General features: G+C 46.2%; 1 protein-coding gene across 1 annotated transcript in view; it reads left to right on the top strand.

Annotated features, from left to right (window-relative positions):
- kdm6a (lysine (K)-specific demethylase 6A) overlaps positions 1–20,615 on the top strand; it is a 39,851-nt gene extending 19,236 nt beyond the window's left edge. Inside the window, exons 7-30 of the mRNA XM_084545074.1 lie at positions 450–504; positions 1,000–1,034; positions 2,689–2,782; positions 4,149–4,275; positions 5,398–5,496; positions 5,808–6,027; positions 6,428–6,568; positions 8,346–8,438; positions 8,550–8,618; positions 9,855–9,962; positions 10,059–10,448; positions 10,739–11,613; positions 13,824–13,953; positions 14,118–14,223; positions 16,103–16,308; positions 16,575–16,627; positions 16,712–16,786; positions 16,867–17,015; positions 17,107–17,221; positions 17,315–17,502; positions 17,604–17,745; positions 19,097–19,223; positions 19,321–19,491; positions 19,580–20,615. Of these exons, the coding sequence (XP_084401200.1) occupies positions 450–504; positions 1,000–1,034; positions 2,689–2,782; positions 4,149–4,275; positions 5,398–5,496; positions 5,808–6,027; positions 6,428–6,568; positions 8,346–8,438; positions 8,550–8,618; positions 9,855–9,962; positions 10,059–10,448; positions 10,739–11,613; positions 13,824–13,953; positions 14,118–14,223; positions 16,103–16,308; positions 16,575–16,627; positions 16,712–16,786; positions 16,867–17,015; positions 17,107–17,221; positions 17,315–17,502; positions 17,604–17,745; positions 19,097–19,223; positions 19,321–19,491; positions 19,580–19,603 (3,792 nt within the window). The 3' untranslated portion in view covers positions 19,604–20,615. The remainder of the gene's footprint in view (positions 1–449; positions 505–999; positions 1,035–2,688; positions 2,783–4,148; positions 4,276–5,397; positions 5,497–5,807; positions 6,028–6,427; positions 6,569–8,345; positions 8,439–8,549; positions 8,619–9,854; positions 9,963–10,058; positions 10,449–10,738; positions 11,614–13,823; positions 13,954–14,117; positions 14,224–16,102; positions 16,309–16,574; positions 16,628–16,711; positions 16,787–16,866; positions 17,016–17,106; positions 17,222–17,314; positions 17,503–17,603; positions 17,746–19,096; positions 19,224–19,320; positions 19,492–19,579) is intronic.
- Positions 20,616–23,837: the final 3,222 nt, after the last annotated feature.

The following is a 23,837-nucleotide window of genomic DNA, read 5'->3' as shown; positions in this document are numbered from 1 at the left end:
ATCTGCTTTATCCTGCAACCGTGAGTTGAGATGATGGATTGGGACGCCGCTAACACCGCTGGATATCGGTGTCTTTTTCGTTTTCCGGTCCGGTCGGGGCAGGGGGCAGAGAGGGGAAGGTTAGAGAGAGAGAGAGAGAGAGAGAGAGATAAGTGATCCAGACATAAGAGTCTCTGTGGTTCAGCCCCCCTCCAGCTATCAGTGTCCTCTCATGTTACGGTCAGCCGGGTTCAGTCCTGGGTTGCTGTGAATCTGCTGTGGCTTTCAGCACGGCAGATTGGACGGAGGAGGAGGAGGAGGAGGAAGAAAAGACTTCCTTAAAGGCCCACAAGCAATCCAGTACTTTGGTTTTCTGGAGAACTACCGCAGGAACTAGTTAGATATCTATTATTTAAATGTTTTGTATTCCTAATAATAAACCGCCTTCTCTATTCTTTTTTTCTCTGCAGCATTTTCAGCTGGCTTTGATCGACTCCAATCTCTGCACTTTGTCCAAAGCTGAAAGTAAGTAGTGTTGCTAAAAATGATCAGAGCCTTTATGTTAGCAGCGGCCGCATGCTGCTGCTCCTGTGTAACATAGTATTGGATTTGATATATATCACCTTGTCAGCGGTATATAGCACACGCTGAAAGGCCAACAGGAATATTTCTAGATCTGGGAGAGGAAATTATTATTTCTTTCCTCTCTCTGCTGCCGTTTCCCTGCTGACTCTGCCTAAGACTGGCGTTGCCTAGGAGACAGCACAAGGAGAAAGAGGCAGAGAGAGAGAGAGCTGGAAGAGCTTGGAAGCACATTGCACATACAGACTGTGATTTCAGATTACATGTACACTCGGGGAACGCGTCCTGCTCCCCCCCTCCCCTCCCATCTGTGCCCCATACTGCTGGCAGTCTGTACCCACTGAGGTCCATAAGGGTGATGATGTGTTGTCCCAGATTCCTTGAACGTTAAACCCACTAATTTTTTTTTGTTCTTCTGCTTTTTTCTTTTTCCCACAGTTCAGTTCCACATCGCTCATTTGTATGAGATCCAGGTAAGAAATAACTCCTCATTTAGGATCGTTTGTTGTTGTTTCCATTCAATGTTCCGTCGTGTAAAGTTTCCCAAACGTCCTGGGTTCGCTTTGAATGCCGCCGAGCAAACAGGCGTCAGCTTTCTCAAGGTTCATATCTTTAAAATATCCAAAGGTGCTGCGGTTTGCGAGTTAGAGGAAGCTAAGTAAATAAGCGTAGAGCGCTAATTTATCTTTGCACACACGCACATGGGCTGTTCCCTCTTAGTGTTGACCTAGCAACAAGTAGTCGGGCACTCTTGATTGTAGTTAGGACACCGCTTTTATTATATTTGAAGAAGTGTAGACGCAAAATCAGGCGTAATATTGTGCAGGTCTCATCAGAGAATAGACATGGGCCTTCTGAGGATGTCCCGTGGTGTCTGGCAACAGGATGTTGTTAGTGGGGGGAGGTTCCTCTGTGGATCATCCCACAGATACTTGATCAGTTTGGGATCTAGTGAATTTGGAGGCCAGGTCAACACCTTGTGCTGTTCTTCATGTTTTTTTTTAGTTCTTAAAGTGTTTTTGTGGCTGCATCCTGCTGGGGATGGCTGCTGCCATCAAGGAGTGTCATTGCTATGGGGTGGGGGTGTCTGGTCTGGTCTAGGTGGGGTGGGGGTGCCTGGTCTGGTCTAGGTGGGTGCTACATGTCTAAGTAACATCCACACCAATGAATGAATGCCAGGTCCAGAAGTTTCCCAGCAGAACACTGGATTGTCACAAGATGCTCAATGTTATTCACTTCTCCTGTTGGTGGTCATAATGTTATGCCTGATTGTGTGTACGTTTTCACCGTGCATGATCGTGCTAATAATTAAAGCGCCATGGCACACCGGTAAAAGAAAATCTGAACGTAAAGAAGCTGAAATGACAGATCTGTTCCAGCAGAGTTTCGGTGAATCCTAACGGTGCTTCCAACTGAACATGGGAGTCAAACAGCTGTTCAGATATTCTGCCATATCTGTGTTTGTCGCCTGGCCGGGTCGTAGCTTGATCATTAGTCCGAGGGAACAGGAAGGAACCTCTAAGAGCGTCTCTCATTTACGTTCCCACAGTGTCATTGTTTACCCTGAGGTGTCTTTATTGCGTGCAGACAGGAAGAGTCCAGCACCAGACCGCGTGTGTGTGTGTAGGTGTACGTGCAGACTCGTGGGCGGTGGAGATCGGAGGGGGGTCGGGGGGTGCGTCTAGGAACACAGTGTTTGAGCTGATAAGCCGCCATTCAGCATTCAGCCCATGTGCACCTCTACGTATCGGGCCAGGTCCCGGGGTCAGCAGGGTCGCCGAGTTAAAACAAACTGCGGGTTCTGCTCAAACCTTAAAGCTCGGGTTTCTTTAAAACACAAAGCATGCGCCGCAGTTAAGTGCAGACGCACACTTAGAGCTGCCAGACGTGTTGAGTCTGGCCTGTCCTCTTCCACTGACCCTCCCCCGTATGTGTGTGTCTGTCTCTGTTTGTGTGTGTGTGTGTGTGTGCGTCTGGCTGGTCATTACAAGTGTGAGGAGGTCTTTAGACTCTTTGTGTCCGTCCAGATAGAACCATAAAACTCCGGCCGTCCTGTCTGGCTTAAACAACCTCCCCGTCTCTTCTCCCCTCTGTCTCTCTGTCTCTCTCTGTCTTCCTCTCCCGTAGAAGAAATACAAGGCAGCGAAAGAGGCGTATGAAAGTCTGCTGCAGACGGAAAATCTTCCTGCACAGGTGAAGGCAACAACTCTGCAACAACTTGGTGAGTGTCTCCTGCTTGTGTATGTTCTCGTCTATAAACTGTAACCGAGTGCGTTCTGACTCAACTGTGCTGTTTGTGCCAAGCCAATCGTGCTTTGTTTCATTTTAAGTGGTTCCCATGCCATATAAACTAGGTTTCTGCTGCGTTCTACTTATTTTATTTAAATTGGAGCGTGTGTCCTGCAGCAGAGCATTGTTTCCTCTTGCTCCCTTCCCCCCAACGAAAGGTTTAAATGTGCACCGTCTAACGTTCAGTTGCAAAACGATGTTGTTTGTGAGCTCTCTGCAGTCACAGCGGCGGCGTGTGTCTGTCAGTTCGGCGCGGTGCCGTTAGACGTATTTCAAGTTGAGTAGGTTTCGCGCCGATGTTGATTCAAGAGAAAAAAAAAAAAAGAAGCTCGACTCGTTCGCTAGGAATCCGATCGATGTGGCTCAGAGGCAGCGAGGAGGAAATAAATGAAATCACGGTGTCTGTTTTTGCTCCTATTATCCGTCTGTAACCGGATACTTTGGTAAAGTTGAGACCCGGGTCAGACAGACAGCCAGCCTGGTTCTGGTCTGGCTTGGTCACATCTTGGTACCAGCTAGCTTCACATCTGCGCCGGTTGGTTTGACGTTTTCAGATCATTTTAGCTCATAAGACAAGACGACGCTGTTTGCGTTGATTCACAAGCGACAGGTGGAGCCGCAGAACGGCTTGAAGAAAGAGATGAGAAAATGCTTCTCGCGGAAATTTAATAACGAAAGCCTTTGCCGCACATTAAGTTCGCGGCCCTGAAAGCGCGGTGGCAGCTGTAGGATTAACACTTCTTCTTCTTTGTGCACGTCTCGCTGCAAACGCGGAGATTTCTGTTTTCTTCTCCTCCACTGTGCAGACAGCTCGCACCCCTCCCTCCCTCCCCGTCTCTCTCCCTCCCCGTCTCCCTCCCTCCCTTCTCCACTCATTCACCCGGTTGTAAAAGCTATTCCCAGTCTTTTCCTACTGGGGTTGTCATGGCGACCCGTGCAGCTTGCCACAGGTGTATAAGAACCAGGGGTGGTCCGTGATTGCTCGCCAGAGACACTGCATTTGTTGGAAATTGCCCGTCACCGCTCGGCGCGAGTGTGTGTGAACCGGTCGGAAAGCAGGGAGGAGATGTTTGTGAAAGCCGGTTCATGTGAGACATTTTGAAACGCGTGAAGAATTACCACCTCCTGCTCTTTGGCTAGAGGTCTTTTAGGAGAAAAAGCATTTAGTTTAAATCTGATCCGTTTGCATTTTCCCGCAGGTATTGCCGTTCTTATTCTGCAGCTGCATGCAAGAACAGATGTTTGCTTTGCATGTTAAAGGACTAACTCTGGTTATTGCTGCTGCGCTCCTTCCGCAGGCTGGATGCATCACACGGTGGAGCAGCTCGGGGACAAAGGCACCAAGGACAGCTATGCCATCCAGTGTCTGCAGAAGTCTTTAGAAGCAGACCCAAACTCTGGCCAGTCCTGGTACTTTCTCGGCAGGTAAGACAAACAGGAGGCTGTGATCGCTGGGCGTACGTTGCAGGGCTTTGCCTCTAACCTGTCAGAGTCTGACACGTTATCCCGTTTCAAGATTAGACTGTTGGTTTGGCAGAGAAGCTATCTGCCTGTGTACACTGACAATCCTGGCTGCATGTGCTTTTGTGATGGTCGGATAGGCTTCAACAAATGTGACTGCAAAGTTTTGCTTGAATACACCGCAAAGACTACAGCCAACAACCAGCTGCTACGTGCGTTCTATACCTTAGAGGAAATAATTCATCATATTAGCAGGTGGCGGTAGTCTGTATCTGTCATTAAAAGTGGAAACAGGAAGAGCTACTATTAGCTGGGAGGCTAATAAGCTAGGATGAGCTACTGTTAGCTGAGATGCTAGGGAGCTGGGAAGAGCTACTATTAGCTGGGAGGCATGGAAGCTAGTAAGGGCTACTATTAGCAGAGAGGCTAACAAGTTAGGAAGAGCTACTATTAGCTGGGAGGCTAGGAAGAGCTACTATTGGCTAGAAGGCTTGGAAGCTAGGAAGAGCCACTACAAGATGGGAGGCTAATAAGCTAGGATGAGCTACTATTAGCAGAGAGGCTAACAAGTTAGGAAGAGCTACTATTAGCTGGGAGGCTAGGAAGAGCTCCTATTAGCTGGGAGGCTAATAGGCTAGTATGAGCTACAGTTAGCTGGAAGGCCATTAAGTTAGGAAGAGCTACTATTGGCTGGAAGGCTTGGAAGCTAGAAAGAGCTACTATTAGCTGGAAAGCTAGCAAGCTAGAAAGAGCTACTATTAGCTGGTAGGCTAGCAAACTAGGAAGAGCTACTGTTAGCTAGGAGGCTAGGAAGCTAAACATAGTGTGTGTCACATTTTTACATTGAACTTCTGTATTATAGTGCTATTTGAGATGTATGCTATTAGCTTAGCCTGCACAACAGTAATGTTATTAGCTTGTCAGAGTATAACAAGCCTATATGCCACTGCTTAGGCTGCAGTATGTGGATATGTGGAAGCACTTATAGGGCAAAATTGTTGTTTGTGTGATCAGGGATATAAAAAACATGTACAGTACCGTCACATTATTTTATTTTAATCATGTCTCTGTTCTTGTGTCCTCCAGGTGCTACTCCAGTATTGGGAAGGTGCAGGATGCCTTCATCTCTTACCGTCAGTCCATTGATAAGTCGGAGGCCAGCGCTGACACCTGGTGCTCCATAGGGTGAGAATAAAGAGTTATTATGTAAAATATTACAGAGAGGTTGCCATGTTTAAGTTAGTAGGGGGAGGAATAACATTTATTTAAGGATGCTTTGTGCTCTAATGGAGATACAGCCGCTGCACTGCGACAGAGGGCATAGAATAAAGACTCATATAGGACAGTGAGATGAGATCTATAGTTAGACGTATGAAGATTGGGTTACGTCCTCTGAGAATGAGTGACACGAGGACAGCTCGGGAAGACGAGGACCAGAAAATCCTTGAAGTCGGCTGAACGATGAACCGCGTCCTTCTCTTTGCCTCGTCCTCCAGGGTTCTCTACCAGCAGCAGAACCAGCCTATGGATGCGCTGCAGGCCTACATCTGCGCCGTTCAGCTGGACCACAGCCACGCCGCCGCCTGGATGGACCTGGGGACGCTCTACGAGTCCTGCGGCCAGCCGCACGACGCCATCAAGTGCTACATCAACGCTACGCGCAGCAAGGCCTGCCTCAACACCGCCGCACTCACGCAACGCATCAAACTTCTGCAGGTGAGGCTGCCGTTTACACGTCTACAACCCCCCAAGCCCCCTTTTTTTTTTGGTTAGATGTTGTGGAGTATTTTTGGTGTGTGTGCATTAAAGTGCTGTGTTTATTGCCAAGCATTGCCAAAGCAATCGGCTTTTTAAAGAAAAAATGCAGATTGTGCTTTTGTCATTTTTAATTTCTGACCACAGAGATATGAATAATAATTCATATTGGTGTGTTGTTTTATTTCTCCCCCTCAGTTACTCGTAAAGCATACCTTCATGGCATTGAACATTTGTTTTTATTCTCTTATTTATGGTCGCACCACCACCTACAGTATAAGTAAGCAGTAGTCTTTGTAGTGCCTTTCTTGTTAAATCCAAGTTCAGCACTAAAGTTTGTGTCTTACACAATTTCTCCTAGGCTCAGTTGTGTAACCTACAGCCAGGTAGTCTGCAGAATAAGAGTAAAATGCTTCCTAGTATTGAGGAGGCATGGAGCCTGCCCATTCCTGCTGAGCTCACGTCCAGGCAGGGGGCCTTGAACACTGCACAGGCACAGCAGGTGAGATCCAGCTCTTACAAGAGACTCCAGCCTCTTGGAAACTACTTAAACGTCACATTCACGAGGGCTGTTTAAGCTGTAGCCTCACTCCCATTCTTTTAGCTGCTTCTCTCCACATTATAACGTATTGATGTTTACGAGATTTGCATTCCCGGCCAGCGTGGACTTCTGTAGCTACAGATAAACGGGCATACAGTCTGAAGGAATTGGAGTGAGGCCCATTTGCAGTAATCTAATTCTCCAGTGTAGTCGCCCCTCATAGAGCCTCTCTTGTTAAATGACGAGTGTAAGTGAGTTTACTGTAGCAATGCTTAATAATCCTATGTCCCACTGCTCTGAATGTCTTTGCAACGATGCACAAATCCCGTCGTGCAGTCGTTGCTATGTACTTGGCAAACCGAGAAAAATGCATGTTTAACGGATGCAGTATAATCAAGAATGAATGCATGTCTGCAAGTTTCCTTTTTACTTGTCACGTCCTCTTTTAAAAAAAATTAAACCAGTCTTAACTATAAACATTAGATTTAATAATAAGTGGATTATTAAAATCAAACAACTTCTATTTTCCTCCCCCTTCATCTCCGCCGTCAACAAACACAGACACATGTTTCTAAGTTTGATGCGTGATTGATTTATCATTGATGCTGCGACTTATCTAATTAATTTTGTGGACGCTTCAGCAGCAGTTTAAACTGATTGTTCTTAAATTTAATCTTATTTTTCAGACCAAAATGAAAGATAAAAACGTCTCAAAAATTTGCGTCAGTCAACGAAAAGTTGTCGCATTTCTGTCAACTTTTAATTATTGTATTGAGTCAAACTGCAACTAACAGCAGTAACGTTGGCAGCTATTTCATATTCCGACAAAATCTAACATTTATTTTGTGAAACTTCAAATTAAAGTGCAATAAATAAGCCAGTACGACATCTGAACACATGTGTCCTGAGATAACCAATAAGGGTGAACACGTTTAGAAGCTAAATAACATTTAAAACCTTAAACTTTAAATACGTTTCAGGCTTGCAGCTTGGATGGTTTAATATATTACTTTATATTTGGACAGAGTCATTCCAGGAAACTACATTTATGGACAGTTTTTGCTAAATGCTAATCCATTAGCTACTCGACTGTCCATTGTTTAAACATGTGTCAGTAAAACGTCAGCAGGCAATAACTTCATGTAACTAGTAAAGCTCTGCCTCAAATGTCGGATTCTTCCTCCTCATTGACGGTCGCGTGGCTTGGAACAGCTAGCTAGTTAAGCTAGGCTAATGCTAACTGAGATCAGATAGGCTAACGCTCCTTATCCAATTGCATTGTTATTCAGATAACATCTTATCAAATCAAACAAATGCTCGTCTCGTCTCATTAACATTTCATCCTAGTTTTTATTGTCAGATATTAGTTGTAGCTCGTCAACGTCTCGTCTTAGCCCCGGAAAAAATGTTCGTCACCGTTTTCGTTAACAAAATGAACCCTGGTCTTTAGTCCAAACAATCCTCTGTTAATGCAGCCTTATTTTTTTAATCCCAGTGTGAATGCTCAGACCTTAATCAGCCTCTCACAATATATTTTCATATCCAGATCATTCCATCGTTTTAATGCTCAACCCGTTGTGCATGTAGATGTGTGATACTCAGCATGACCTTCAGTGTTGTTGTGGATTTACGGCTGTGATTTTAAAACACTGTTTACTCTAAAGAGGCGGCGCGGTTGGCGCTGCCGTTGTTAGTGCAGCGTGTGGTCATAAGTTGTGTCTCTGTGCCGATCTTCTAGGCCTGTAAGGGGGAAGGCAGCCAGTCTGCCAGCAATCACTCAGACCCACAGGCCAGTCCTGCCAAGAGGAAACGCACTGCCAGCCCAGCTAAGGTACAGCAGGGAGGACAATACCGTTTCTATTTCTGGTGGACAAAAAAGCTAAAACGTCACTCATGAAACACCTTTTATTTATTTATTCATTTATTTTTGTCGCATTTGCAGGGTGCTGCAGACTCATGCCCCAATCAGCAGCAAATCCCCAGCTGGTACCTAACACCACAGAAGCTTCAGGTAGGAAAATATGTATACACTGCCACACACTCTAATATTTGGTTGGACCTCCTTTAGCTTTGATTACAGCACACATTCTCCGTCTATTATCTTCTCCAATGTCACCAGATTTATTTCCATCCAGTGTTGCATTCATTTTTCACCAAGATCTTGTATTGATGATGGGAGAGTCTGACCGCTGCTCAAAGCCTTCTCCAGCACATCCCAAAGATTCTCAATGGGGTTAAGGTCTGGACTCTGTGGTGGCCAATCCATGTGTGAACATGATGTCTCATGCTCCCTGAACCACTCTTTCACAATCTGAGCCCCATGAATCCTGACATTGTCATCTTGGAATATGATCCATTGATGGAATACCCTGGTCATTCAGTATATTCAGGTAGTCAGCTGACCTCATTCTTTGGACACATAATGTTGCTGAACCTAGACCTGAGCAACTGCAGCAACCCCAGATCATAGCACTGCCCCCACAGGCTTGTACAGTAGACACTAGGCATGATGGCTGCATCACTTCATCTGCCTCTCTTCTTACCCTGATGCCCCCATCACTCTGGAACAGGGTAAATCTGGACTCATCAGACCACATGACCTTCTTCCATTGCTCCAGAGTCCAATCTTTATGATCCCTAGCAAATTGAAGCCTTTTTTTCCAGTTAGTCTCACTGATTAGTGGTTTTCTTAAGGCTACACAGCTGTTCAGTCCCAATCCCTTGACTTCCCTTCACATTGTACATGTGGAAATGCTCTTAATTTCATTATTAAACATAGCCCTGAGTTCTACTGGTGTTTTCCGACCACATTTCTACCTCTAAGACGATGGTTCTCCACTATCCTTCCAGTTTTTAATAATGCGTTGGACAGTTCTTAACCCAGTTTTAGTAGTTTCTACAGTCTCCTTAGATGTTTTCTCTGCTTGATGCATGCCAATGATTTGACCCTTCTCAAACAGACTAACATCTTTTCCACGACCACAGGATGTGTCTTTAGACATGGTTGTTGAAGAAATGAGAAGCTACTCATTGCATCAGTTGGGCTTAAATAACTTGTTGCCAGCTGAAAGATAATCACCCATGCAGTAATTATACAATAGGAGGCTTGTACCTGTTTGCTTAGTTAAATCCAGGTGTTGACTTTTTTATGCTTTTCAAGTCAATCTTTTTAGATGAACATGACTGGCTCCTTGTATAAATCCTCTTTTCTAATGTAATATTTATGTTTTTCTTCTGAAACGTACAGCAACTGGATTCCCTGCGGACCAACCGAGCCAACCTCAAGCCCCCTCAGCTGCAGATGTTGGAGCAGCTGGAGAACCAGTTCTCTCTCATGCAGCAGCATCAGCAGCAGGTACACATGGAGTTATTCAGACATGGAGGGGTTTGTGGTGTAAACAGCTTCGGTCAGTGTTTGGTTTGAACCTTGTTCCTCTTTCTCATTGGTCAGATGAGGCAGAAGGCGGCCGCTGGTGGCCAGCCGCGGCCTAGCCTTCACAACGGTCCTTTGGCTGAGCCCCCCCACCATCACCACGCAGGCCTCTCCCGCAACTCCCCCCTCAATCACACAGCCATCCGGCCCCCGTGTGTCCCCCAGCCCACGGCCAACGGATCCTGTTCCTCGAGTCCCTCAGCGGGGCCGCTGGGACACCTGGACAAAAATCACACCCTGGGACTCGGAGGTGGTGGCGCGAGCAACGGAAACGTGCCTTACCCGCAGCAGAACTCTCTACCTCACAACTGCACCGCCGCCAGTCACCCCAGCACCAGCAGCACTACCAGTAGTCCCAGTCATGCAGACGAGACATGGAGGAGCCAACAACGCAACACTACCACTCAGGTATGCCAGGGCCTTCTTTGATGTTTCACAGGCCAGGGTTCAGTAATCCAACCACAAGTGGGCAGCTCAGGTGGTCTGGGACACATTTGACCTCCTTCCTTTGGTAGTGTGAACACACAATGAGTCCTGGGTCACATTGAAGACCACCTACTCAACTCAAGAGTGCTCTTGAGGAGGTAGCCTCATTCAGTCAGAAGGAAACCATATATAGATATGATATATCTTTTTATTCTGTATTTGTTAATGCCATTTATTAGGATTTAATTCTTTGTGCCTCTCTCTCCATCCAGGGGCTTCAAAAAGGTCCAGGTTCACATTCGGCAGGTCCTAATGGAGAACCCCCTTTCTCTTCCTCCCCTCAGACCTCGTTCTCATCCTCTGGCATTCTGAATCAGGTCGGACATTCCTCCGGGCCCTGCACTGCCTCTTCCTCAGCCTCCTCTTTGTCCCCCACCTCCCCCCAGACCACGCCCAACCACTTGTCCTCGCCTCCCCACTCCACTACTACCTCAGGGGTGCACACCAAAGACACCACGCCTTCAGGGGGCAAGAACGGCAGCGGCAGTGCGGCTGCCGCGTTGCCATCAGGTCCGGAGGCCGCCGTCAGGCATTCCGGAGGGACGCCGCTCAGTCCCGGCACCAACCCCGCGCAGGGATTGACTAATCACGTCCAGCCGCGGGTGACGGACGGCTCCGGCGGCCTGTCTCAGCCAGGCTCTCCTACCCCCGGCGTGCTCAGTTCAGACAATCCTCAGCTCTCAGCCTTGCTAAAGGGAAAAGCCAATGCTACCAGTAATGACGATAACAATAATTACAGTAACCACGGAGGGTCTTCCTCAGAGAAAATCAACAACGTCCACCCGGGTCTACACGGTGCTGCTAAGCCAGTCTCCGAGCACTCGGTGGCGGCATCGTCGCCGCTTTCAGCCACTGCTACGCCCTCGCCGCGCTCGGCAGACCCTCACACCACCAACAGCCTCTCCTGCCTTAACAGCCCGTCCAACACCAACAGTCAGGGGCCCACGCTCAACGGGAAGGGGCCGGAGGACTCCCAGAGCCCACTGAAGGTGGAGCCTTTTCATAAACGCACTGCTCCTGCTGGTCTGGCGCCCTGGTCCTCGGTTTCCATCTACCCCAGCTCCAGTGAAGTGCTCAAAGCTTGCAGGTAAGAATCTTTAAAATGGATTTTTTGTTTTTGTGTCAAAGAGTTAGAGGCAGTAAAAGGTGTAATAGACGGGAATCTATATCCCCCCACATCTTTTAATATTCAGTATCAGCTGATCTGATCCTAAATGTCCTAGAGTTGGTCTCCTGTAGCTTCCTAAAGTCTTTCCTTGTCTTCCTTGTCTTCTCCTAGAGTTGGTCTCCTGTAGCTTCCTAAAGTCTGTCCTTGTCTTCCTTGTCTTCTCCTAGAGTTGGTCTCCTGTAGCTTCCTAAAGTCTTTCCTTGTCTTCCTTGTCTTCTCCTAGAGTTGGTCTCCTGTAGCTTCCTGAAGTCTGTCCTTGTCTTCTCCTAGAGTTGGTCTCCTGTAGCTTCCTAAAGTCTTTCCTTGTCTTCCTTGTCTTCTCCTAGAGTTGGTCTCCTGTGTCTTCCTAAAGTCTGTCCTTGTCTTCCTTGTCTTCTCCTAGAGTGGACTGGATTCAGTCCAATAAATCTTTCAGTCAAAGTTAATGTAGTGTGGAGAGGGTAGCTGGTACCTTGTGTTCTCTACTCCAGAAATGTTCTGGTCATCCAACGCTGCCATAAACTCCCTAACCCTCTCTGGAAGATGTTTCTCCTTGACTCTTGTATTTTTGACACTAGCCAGTGAAGAGGAAGAAGACGTTTTGAAGCTACAGGGACGTGGTTTTGGTTTATTCCAAACCTAAAATAATTAACTACAAAAGATCATGCTTGGCTGAAGCCTGATACCGATCCAATCATTTTAGAAATGCGTGGGTCGAGCCCCAATACCGGTCAGGACGTCCCTAATTATTATTATTATTAAAGTAGCTATTCCACTGACCAATGAATCATGTTTTCTGCTCTGCAGCGTTTCTCACAAAAACAAGTTTAGATGTAATGTTTCATAAGCTCTGGTTGCCGTGGGACGTGATAAGACCGTAAGGAACTACAAGCAGATAATTTAATTAAATCATTAGCCGTCAGAAGCTTTGTTTATAGGGATCACAGAGGACGGTGTGAAACAGTGTGACATGTGGATTCTTCTAAAGAACGTCAGGACGCAAGGCTTTTTGAGAACAACTGAGATGTGTGTTTGTCTTTGCTGCAAAGTCGGAGTAAAGGGAGTCTCTTTCTGCTCGTTCTTTGTCCAGTTGTGTGCCTGCTCTCTGACGAGCTCCAGACATAGTCCAGGCTGGTTTGATGCTTTTTTTGTGTGTGACATGTTGAACCGAGTCCATTGGCTCTTGGTCTCAAACGCCTGAATGGGATTCTTCCTTCGTCAGTGGCCTTCAGTGGCCGTGCCGTACGTCTGTAGAGCTGAATGGAGACCGCCACCGCCTCAAAACAGCTCGGACTCGGTTTGGAAGCTGACGTTACTTTTCCACACTCAGTGCTGTGGTGGTTCTGATGCCAGCGTCTGTTCTGCAAGCGCCAACTTCCTCCAGCTTTAACTTCCCAGTAGCTGAAGCCGTCCTAATGGTGCAGGACGTCTTCTTCTCGGGACATGGGCCTTCTGAGGGTGTCCTGTGGTGTTAGGTCTTTGAGGGGAGGGGCCTCTGTGGATCATCCCACAGATACTTGATCAGTTTGGGATCTAGTGAATTTGGAGGCCAGGTCAAGACCTTGTGTTGTTCTTCATGTTTATTTTCAGTTGTTCCTAAAGTGTTTTTGTGGTTGCATCCTGCTGGGGATGGCTGCTGCCATCAAGGAGTGTCATTGCTATGGGGTGGGGGTGTCTGGTCTGGTCTAGGTGGGGTGGGGGTGCCTGGTCTGGTCTAGGTGGGTGCTACATGTCTAAGTAACATCCACATGAATGAATGACAGGTCCAGAAGTTTCCCAGCAGAACGCCGAACTGTCACAAGATGGTTTAAATGTTGTTTACGTCTCCTGTCAGTGGTCGTAATGTTGTGGCTGGTCGGTGTACACGGTAATACATTTATGTTACGGCGTAAAAATGTTGAACAGATGTGAAAATGTTACTAAAGACACGTTTCAGCTCTGACTGTGTTCTCTAAAAGGGTAAAAAACAGAAGTGTGGCTGTTTGTTTTGTTGTTAGGTGTGTTTGTTTGAATCCAGTATTTTAAGGAAGGAGTGAGGTGATACGAGGCAAAATAAGAGCTGCACTTCTTTTCTGCGTTATATTGTGGATGTATAATTAACCTGAGCTGATGAACTGACGCCTCCCCCTCTCTCTCCCTCTCTGCTGCAGGAACCTGGGGAAGAACGGCCTGTCGACGAGCAGCATCCTCCTGGACAGGTGTCCCCCGCCGCGGCCGCCTCACCCGCCCACTCCTCCGCTGCCAAAGGACAAACTCAACCCACCGACGCCCAGTATTTATGTGCGTACAGCCTTCGCCGTAGAAGGAGAAGCGTTCACCGTGTCTTACTGTGTCTTGGCTGCAAATCAAACCCTCCTCCTTAGTTGTGTTGATTCTCCCCATAAATCTCCAGCTGGTCCACATCCTCACTTGTCCCCCCCGTGTCTCGTCTCTCTGACTTACAGCTAGAAAACAAGAGGGACGCTTTCTTCCCTCCCCTCCACCAGTTCTGCACCAACCCCTCCAACCCGGTCACCGTCATCAGAGGCCTGGCCGGAGCGCTCAAACTAGGTAACTTTCCCTCCAGATTCTTTCTTCTTGTGGTTTTAGGTGATGATCACACTGACGTGCAGCTGTCCTGCATGTGCAGCTGGATGTTTGCCTTTTGCAGCCTCACATGGCTCGGTGGGTGTGTCTCTTGAAATCATGAGTGAAGTGTGTGTTTTGTGGATGAAAGCGACACGTATGACAACAGCACCACCTGCAAGTGGAAGACGTTACTGCACGTGTTTCCTTCAGAGGCGTCCAGCAGCAAACATCTGCTCTGTTCCAGTGACTTGCTGCCCTGTTATGTAACGCAGCTGCTTATTTGTGAACAAGTTATGTTAAAAGAGACTTTAACCCTCTGAGGTCTATTGTATAATTGTCCGTTTTTGGTTTTACCTTTATATTTCATCTTAAAAACAGTTCACCTCGTCTTGTTTGGTGTCGTTCTTTTCAGCACAACCTCACATGTGTGACTTTACAGTTAATTAAGCATCTTGACCTACTGTATGAACTCATCGGACCTTAAACAAGACTAAAAACAGAGAACGAGAAGGAAAAACTTCACTGTGAAAACCACAAACACGTTTAACGAACCAGTTTTATAACTTAGAATGCGAATCCTAACTGTAGATTTCACTTATGTATAAATTTAGCAAAGTTATTTCCAACCATTTACATTAAAATGCAGGAAATGCATCGGCCATTTTTTGTACAACTATTTACAACTGTTTGCTAAACTATCAGGCGTCACAAACCTCTCAAATCTAAAAACTGGCTTCTCTCTTTCATCGCCGTCTTTCCCACAACTTTCCCCATGACGACAATATTCAGGAAAAGGCATGGCGTGAATTATTTATAATAACTCTAGTTTTATTTGGCCTATCAACACAATTTAAAAGCTGGTATATAGTTTGAAGGACACACTTTCTACACAAGTTGAAACGGAGACTCGGTGAGACTGCGTCGACTTGAGAGGGTTAAGATTGCAAACAAAGTCTCCAGTTAACCTAACAAGCATTTCTTTGGACTGAGGGAGGAAGCGAGAACATGGAAACTCTAATATTTTGTTGTTCTTTCTTATTAGTGAACAAGTTACTGTATGTTGGAAGCCAGAACCTTCTTACTGGTGTAGCACCACTAAAATAAAATACTCTAATCGATATTTTTGGGTGGTCAGCACTGATGCCACACGGCAAGAGGGTTCTAGGTTCTAATCCATGGTCCGACTGGTTCCTTTCTGTGTGGAGTTTGCATGTTCTCTCTGTGTCTGCGTGGGTTCTCTCCAGGTTCTCCAGCTTCCTCCCACCGTCCAAAAACATGCTGGTTAGGTTCATTGGTGATTCTAAAATGGCCGTAGGTGTGAGTGTCTCTCTGTGTTAGCCCTGTGATAGACTGGAGACCTGTCCAGGGTGGAGCCCAACTCTCGCCCCAGTGACAGCTGGGATAGGCTCCAGTCCCGACTGTGACCCTCCAGAGAAGGGTTACAGAAGATAAAAGAATAATCTGACATTTTGCTAAAGCTTTGCGCTGCTCCTTTCTCTAATACTGACTGTTGTTCTGATTCTCAAACTCCTCTGACATAAGATCAGACTGAAGTTTCAATAAAACACTTTTTTTTTTAATGTGTAAATACATAGAAGAAGTAAAGAGGTGCTGGGGGCTGGAGAATATACCAAATGTCATCAGGGGAAATTTAGAATCACCAGTTAACCTAACACGAATGTCTTTGGACCCTGGGAGGACATGTTGTTAAATATACCTGACCTTCTACAACCTGCCCTGCTCCTTTTAAACTTCATCTGGTATTCACTGACATCAGATCAGACTTAAGCCTCCATAAAGACGTCTCTCTTCATGTAAACATGATGCCAAACTCATCTGTCTTTCCATCGTCCTCACTCAGACTTGGGCCTGTTCTCCACCAAGACGCTGGTGGAGGCCAACCCGGACCACCTGGTGGAGGTGCGGACCCAGCTGGCTCAGCCCACCGACGAGAACTGGGACCCCAGCGGCAGCAGGAAGATGTGGCGCTGCGAGAGCAGCCGCTCCCACACCACCATCATCAGATACGCCCAGTACCAGGCCTCGTCCTTCCAGGAGTCTCTGCGGGTCAGTGACCGGCAATCTGAGAACATGAGCTCAGATACAGCTGCTCGCCAAAATAAAAAAAGAGAGAGATTGAAACCCCCTGATCTAAAGTGTAAAACACATCCTGGTTTCTTTAACACTTTCTTGTTCAGAACATAATTCCATACGTGTTCCTTCGTAGTTTTGATCTCTTCAGTAACATACGATGTAGAAAGTAATTAAATTGAGAAGGTCTTTTTATCTTTTCATCTTTTTATCCGACGCTTAACACACATCTTTTGTAACAGGAGGAGAATGAGAAGAAGAAGGAGGTGGACGCTGACGCCGGCTCCTCAGACAGGTGAGAGTTCTTCTTCTCTCCTTTTACAGTTTTAATGTGTTTTCTTTTTCCCCTTGTTTAAAAACGTTCCTCTCTCGTTCTCAGTGTCCTGCGGCGAAGGAAAGGTCCTTTCAAACACATCAAGTTCGGCACCAACATCGACCTCTCGGATGAAAAGAAGTGAGTGAGCCCTCAGTTTATTATTTAAACTTTTAGTCGGGAGTATTTCCTTTAAGGCTAACCGTTAACCCCCTACCCAGGTGGAAACAGCAGCTCCAGGAGCTGGCCAAGCTGCCCGCCTTTGCGAGGGTGGTGTCGGCCGGTAACCTGCTCAGCCACGTGGGACACACCATCCTGGGCATGAACACCGTCCAGCTGTACATGAAGGTACCAGGGAGCAGGACACCAGGTCAGGACGGAAACATCAGTCTTCTTATTTCCTCTTTGTTTGCCTCAGTTTTTAATCATGACATCTGTTTTTTTATTTTAATTCTCTGCAGGTCACCAAGAAAACAACAACTTCTGTTCAGTCAACATCAACATCGGCCCCGGGGACTGTGAGTGGTTCGCCGTGCCTGAGCCGTACTGGGGCGTCATCAACGACTTCTGTGAAAAGTACGACAACGCAGACGAGTTTAATAGCTAATCCTCAAGAGTTCAAACCTTTAAATCATTTATTTATTTATTTATATATCTTTATTTGTTCAGGAACAACATCAACTTCCTGATGGGCTCCTGGTGGCCCAACCTGGAGGACCTGTTCGAGACCAACGTGCCTGTTTACCGCTTCATCCAGCGTCCCGGAGACTTGGTGTGGCTCAACACGGGCACCATTCACTGGGTCCAGGCCATCGGCTGGTGCAACAACATCGCCTGGAACGTGGGACCCCTCACAGGTGAGAATTAAAAAAAAAAAAAGTCAGCCCAGGTGTACATGTGAACGTGTCCGACGGCTTTTTAAATCTAAAACCCTTTTCATTCTGGTTCCTCTCCTCAGCCCATCAGTACAAGCTGGCAGTGGAGCGCTACGAGTGGAACAAACTGCAGAGCGTCAAGTCCATCGTTCCCATGATCCACCTCTCGTGGAACATGGCCAGGAACATCAAAGTGTCCGACCACAAGCTCTTTGAGATGATCAAGTAAGAACTTTAGATTATGTGAGTTAGTTGTTTTAGGTCTGCCATAAACCAAAACCACGTCAAAACTAGGGGTGCACCGAAAAAACTTTGGCCCATTTTCGGCCAAAAATTGCTGCGGTTGTTGCTTGCACGTGTTGTTTCGGCAATAAAAGTCCAAAATTTTTCGGCCGAAAAAACGAAAATGCAATTTCAGCCCATTTTTAGCTGAAGCTTTATCGCTGAAACAACACAGCCGAAACAGGATGTTGTGATGATGCAAGCATCAACCGCAGCAATTTTCGGCTGAATATGGCCCGAAGTTGCATTTTTGGCCCAAAATTTTCAGACTTTTATCGCCGAAACAACACGTGCAAGCAATTTTTGGCCGAAAATGGGCCGAAAGTGCATTTTTGTTTTTTCAAAAATTGCTGTGGTTGCTTGCACGTGTTGTTTTGGCGATAAAAGTCCCAAATTTTTCGCCCGAAAAACCGAAAATGCAATTTCGGCCCATTTTCAGTAGAAAATGTATCGCCGAAACAGGATGTTGTGATGATGCAAGCATCAACCGCGGCAATTTTTCGGCTGAATATGGGCCAAAAGTGCATTTTTGTTTTTTCAAAAATTGCTGCGGTTGTTGCTTGCACGTGTTGTTTCGGCAATAAAAGTCCGAAAATTTTTGGCCAAAACACCATAAATCCAATTTCGGGCCGTTTTCAGTCGAAAATTTATCGCAGAAACAACACGGCCGAAACAGGATGTTGTGACGATGCAAGCATCAACCGCCACAATTTTCTGCTGAATATGGCCCGGAGTTGCATTTTCGTTTTTTTGGACAAACATTTTCGGACTTTTATTGCCAAAACAACACGTGGAAGCAACAACCGCAGCAATTTTTGGACGAAAATGGCCCGAAAGTGCATTTTCGTTTTTTCAAAAAATTGCTGCGGTTGTTGCTTCCACGTGTTGTTTTGGCAATAAAAGTCCAAACATTTTTGGCCGAAAAAACGAAAAAGCAATTTCGGTTTTCGGCCGAAAATTTTCAGTGCATCCTTAGTCAAAACTAAACGGCCAAGCTTCTTCTTCTTGTGTTTCAATGCCAGTTGGCTAGCGACAAAGCTGCCAAAAAAACAAAGAAGAAGAACTAAACATGTCAGCTGTGTGGAAGTAGCTTCCTCTGGGTGTTTAGTAAATAGTTGAATATGGAAGTTTGGTGAGGTGGTAATAAAAAGAGATCATTGGACGACCAGAACAAGACAAGGACAGACTTTAGGAAGCTACAGGAGACCAACTCTGGGACATTTAGCTTCAGACGTTTAGGCTCTGATTGGGGGGTCAAATAGCACTGACCAGGATTTGTGTTTGTCCCGTTAAGGTATTGTTTGCTGCGGACTCTGAAGCAGTGTCAGATGCAGCGGGAACTGCTGCTGGCTGCAGGGAAGGAGCTGGTGTGGCACGGGAGGTCCCAGAACGAGCCGGCCCACTACTGCAGCATCTGTGAAGTGAGCTCACCGTCCTCCAGAACACGCCTGCCACCCCTTTCTCTCTCCCGTCTCTCTCACGCCGCCCCTAACACCCTCTCCTCTCCTCTGTCGTCAGGTGGAAGTGTTCGACCTGCTGTTCGTCACCAGCGAGAGCAACAGCAGGAAGACGTACGTGGTGCACTGCCAGGACTGCGCCCGTAGGGGGAGCACCGACCTGGACAACTTCGTGGTGCTGGAGCAGTACAAGATAGAGGACCTCATGCAGGTTTACGACCAGTTCACACTCGTAAGTATCCGAGACAAAGCGTCACAGAGGATCAGGTTTAAAGCAAAAATACTTTTATATCAACGTCGTGTTTGTGTTCTCTCCTCAGGCGACCCCCCTGCCCTCCTCTTGATGCAGACATTCTCCTGAGAACCACAACGGACTTCACCCCAAACTCTCCGGAAAACCTTTTTAATTCTTCTTATTTTTAATATTCAGGAAGTAAGCCGGCAGTCCTCTTAACTGCGCTCTGTAGCTATCCCCCACAAGGCAGCTGCTAGAAAAGCTGTGTGTCTATGCAACCCGCCCCCCTCTTCCCTCCTCCCCCTACCCACCCTAGAGCGGCGTGCCTCCCCCCTCCCCCCCCGGTGGACTGTAGAGGGGGACGGCCGCCCCTCCCGTCGTCACAACCAGACTGTTCTACTGCTGGCTCAGCTCGGACTTCAACGGAAAACACACATTTAAAAGAAAACTCATGAATTTTGTACATATTACGTTTGAACTGGCGACACCAAGACTACTGACTCGGATCCTTTTCTGTTTTCGTTTCCACTTTTGTATTCGGTTTGGTGCGTCCCCCCCAGCCCAACCCTTTCCCTCCCCGCGCGAGACGAGTAACTAGCCTAGCAGGTCTTTTTGTATTGATAGACGCCCCCCCTTCCTCCTCCTCCTCCCCCCTTTGGTCAGGTAAAACCAGATAAAAACTGTTTTGTAATGTGAAAAGTGGAGTGACGCAACATTTCCCCTGTTTTCTGTTCTGGAATCGGTTTCTATTTTTTATTTTTTTGCTTTGAGGGAGAGGAAACGGTTTGTCGACGAAACGGCCAAGTCCCAGAGAAAAAGGGTTGCACATAGACAAAAAGAGTGAACTTTAATTTGTGTTGTTTCTTTTTTTTTTATTATTTGGATGTAAATTTACACTATTTATAAATGCATATTTATTGCTTGAAGATATTTGTTGATGGAATGCTGTAATTTTTATTTTTTGGTTGTTTTTCCTCCAGAGTACCTGCCATTAAATCTGAAGGCGCCGTGTGATTTTTTTTTTTTTTTTTTTTTTTTTTTTTTAAAGCTCGGCCCCTTTGAACGTTTTCTATATAAATATAAATAAAAAAAAATCTGCTTAGTAAGAAGCGTTGTACAGAGACCGTACCTTGAAATGGGTTTATTGTCTGAAGGATGTTTTATGCATCAATAAACAGAAACTGTCTTTATTTACATCTGCGCTGGTTGCAAGTGAAACTCGCGGTTTCATCGTTCAGTCACTGGAAAAGACGGGAATCCTAAAGATATCTGTGATACAAATGGAATAAAGATTAAACTATCCGTACAAATACAAAATAAAACGATAGAAAGTTAAATAAATTCAATATAAAGAGTAAAAAGTACCAACAGGTGATTCTCTCTCTTTATCAGGACGATGCATTTAGCTTCACACATTTAAACGACCACTGACCAGATCATCGGCTCCTTCATAAGATGATTAAACTTTGTGTTGGTTCTTTACAAACAGCTGCTGCAGTTTCTCACAGATTTGAAGTGTTCGCTTAAAGAGTGAAAAACATAAACTGCATCTAAGAAGGAAGAGTTTAATGAGCCTTCTTGACCTGAGTGTGTGCTGGAGTCTAGATGCCACCACCAGTCATCAACTTGTTAGCTTAGCTTGGAGCCCAACGTTTCATTTCACAGCTGTAGGATCATCTTCCTGAGGAAATCGGCTCAGCTGACTCCAGGGTGGACCTCCGCCTCATGGCCAGTAACAGCTGGGATAGGCTCCAGCCCCCACCCCCCTCCCGCTACCCTTCACAGGAACAAGTGGTTACAGAAGATGAATGAAAGAATGAAAGAAAAAAAAAAGGAAGAACAGCAAAATATTATAGTTTCCATGCTCTCACTTCCTCCCTCGGTCCAAAGAAATGCTTGTTAGGTTAACTGGGGTCACCCTCTGACATGATCGATTTAAGACGGCGTAGCAGCAAGACCCAGTCTCACCGAGTCTCCGTTTCAACTTGTGTAGAAAGTGCTAACTTCAAACTATAAACCAGTTTTTAAACTGTGTTGATAGGCCAAGTAAAACTAGAGTTATTATAAATAATCCACGCCATGCCTTTGGGCGCTGTATGCAGTCTATGGAGTGATGGTGATGAAAGAGAGAAGTGAGTTTCGTAGACATTACTTATTGTGACGCCTGATAGTTTTGTAAATGGTTGTGATTAGAACCCAGAACCTTCTTGCTGTGAGGCCTTAGTGCTAACCACCACGCCACTGTGGCGCCCTCCATCATAACATGACAGGATTCATTCATTCATTCATTCATTCATTCATTCATCGTCTGTAACTGCTTGAAGGGTGAAGGGTCATTGAACGAGAGGCGGGGTCCACCCTGGACCGGTCTCCAGTCTCTCACAGGGCTATGACGGGAATCAATTAGCTCCTGAACTGATCACGTGGCTGTTGGATCAACCTCTTCTACAACCAGGAACATTTCAGCTTTGATTCCTCCTTAAATTACTACAAATCCTGCAGCTTAAACTATTCACTCAACATCCAGAAACACTGAAATTTGTGCACAAATGTTTGATCTGAAATAAAAGAGCCGTTACAGACGACAGAGCAAAGATCAGGATTTGCTGGACCCTGTTTTCCAGTCTGAGTTCATTAAAAGCTTCTTATTCTCTAACTCTGTTTCGAACCGGATGTTAAAAATATGAGAAACATATCCTCCGTGTGAAATGCATCAACCTTGCATCTGTCTTGTTTTTTCACGGATGCATCGTGTTTGTCGACACAGCTGAAGTCTGTTTTTGTGCACAGAGACCATCGGGGGTGGGGTGGGGTAGTGTAGGGGGGCCGGTCAGATCCCTGCGCCCTAACAAAGACACGAGCCTCATTAAATGTCCACATGGTGCTGTGGAGCTGACCGTCCTCGGTGGGGAACTGTTTCTATCTGAATGAAGTCTGTGAAAAAAGAAAGGAACAGAGAGGGAGGAGGTGAAATAATGAATCAGAACAAAGTGAGAAATCAAACGCGCGTCTCATGTTCCTGTCCGTAATCAGAACGAGGTCGGATCCAGTTTCTAGCTCCGTTTAGTTATTTATTTTTAGAACCTGCTGCATAAAAATCTACTTCACAGCTTCCTTAAAAAAAAAAAAAGAAAGCCATGATTTACGGGTGAAGAAAAGAGGAAGTCTGATAATTGTCGGTTTGTAAAAGAGGAACAGAAAGGGTCTTTCTTCCTCCAGGCCGACTAACAAAGGGATTAAAACGACGCGTGAAAGACTGGTCTGGTCTGGTCTGGTCTGATCCGAGTCATCGCGTCGTTTGTACGTTTGTGGTCGGCGTAGGAGTCCGGGTTCGGTCCAACTCTGTGCTCGGGATGGAAACTCATAATGAGCGCGTTTAGCTGCCGCTAATGGGAACAGCTGGAACGGTCCAGACTTTTGACAGCTACTGAAAAGATCTGGAGCCGCGTTCCTAAAGATTCGTAGCGTAAAGAGTCGCTCCTAGTGGACAGACTCTAAGAGAATCCTTAGATGACGTTTTCTAAGAACACTCACTGATGAAAGCTGAGCTGAGACAGTAAATTAATGGAAGAAAATATGGGAGGAAGCTGGAGAACCCGGAGAGAACCCATGCAGACACAGGGAGAACATGCAAACTCCACACAGAAAGGAACGAGTCTTCTGTAAAAGCTCGTCCTCTGGAGGGTCGGAGGGGGACTGGAGCCTATCCCAGCTGTCTCTGGGCGAGAGACGGGGTTAGAATCACCAATGAACCTAACCAGCATGTCTTTGGATGGTGGGAGGAAGCTGGAGAACCTGGAGAGAACCCACGCAGACACAGGGAGAACATGCAAACTCCACACAGAAAGGAACCAGACAGCCATGGATTAGAACCTAGAACCTTCTCCCTCTGAGGCGTCAGTGCTAACCACCATCTATCATGTTGATGTTAAAGCTCAGTCTTGATGGTTTCAGTAGGAGCCCCTCTAGCTCTTCTCTCCACTCACCTTGTCACTAATTCTCAGCTTATAAATGAATTAGTCTGATTTAATATCCACTTTCTCTTCTAAAGCTCTTTGTAACTTTACTTCATGTATTATTTTTTTTATTTTTTTCATAAGATGCCTGACTTAGAGAAATGATTATTATTTATCTCCACATGTGTGAAAAGTGCTTTCCATTAAAGCTATTAAGGCATCCCGCCCATCACTCAGACCCAGCGGGAGGAGAGCGCTCAGACCCAACACGCCGCCTCACATCAGACTCTTTACTGAACGGCTGACGTCGGGCTCCTGTTTGTTTCCAGACAGGTTATATATTTAAACTGATATGAAGTTTAATGTTTTAATTTAACGTCTTATTTC

This window comes from Chelon labrosus, assembly GCF_963514085.1.
Source record: "Chelon labrosus genome assembly, chromosome: 5".
Lineage (NCBI taxonomy): Eukaryota > Metazoa > Chordata > Actinopteri > Mugiliformes > Mugilidae > Chelon > Chelon labrosus.
The sequence above is the reverse complement of the archived record's forward strand: the minus strand, read 5'-3'. Positions and strand labels throughout refer to the sequence as shown.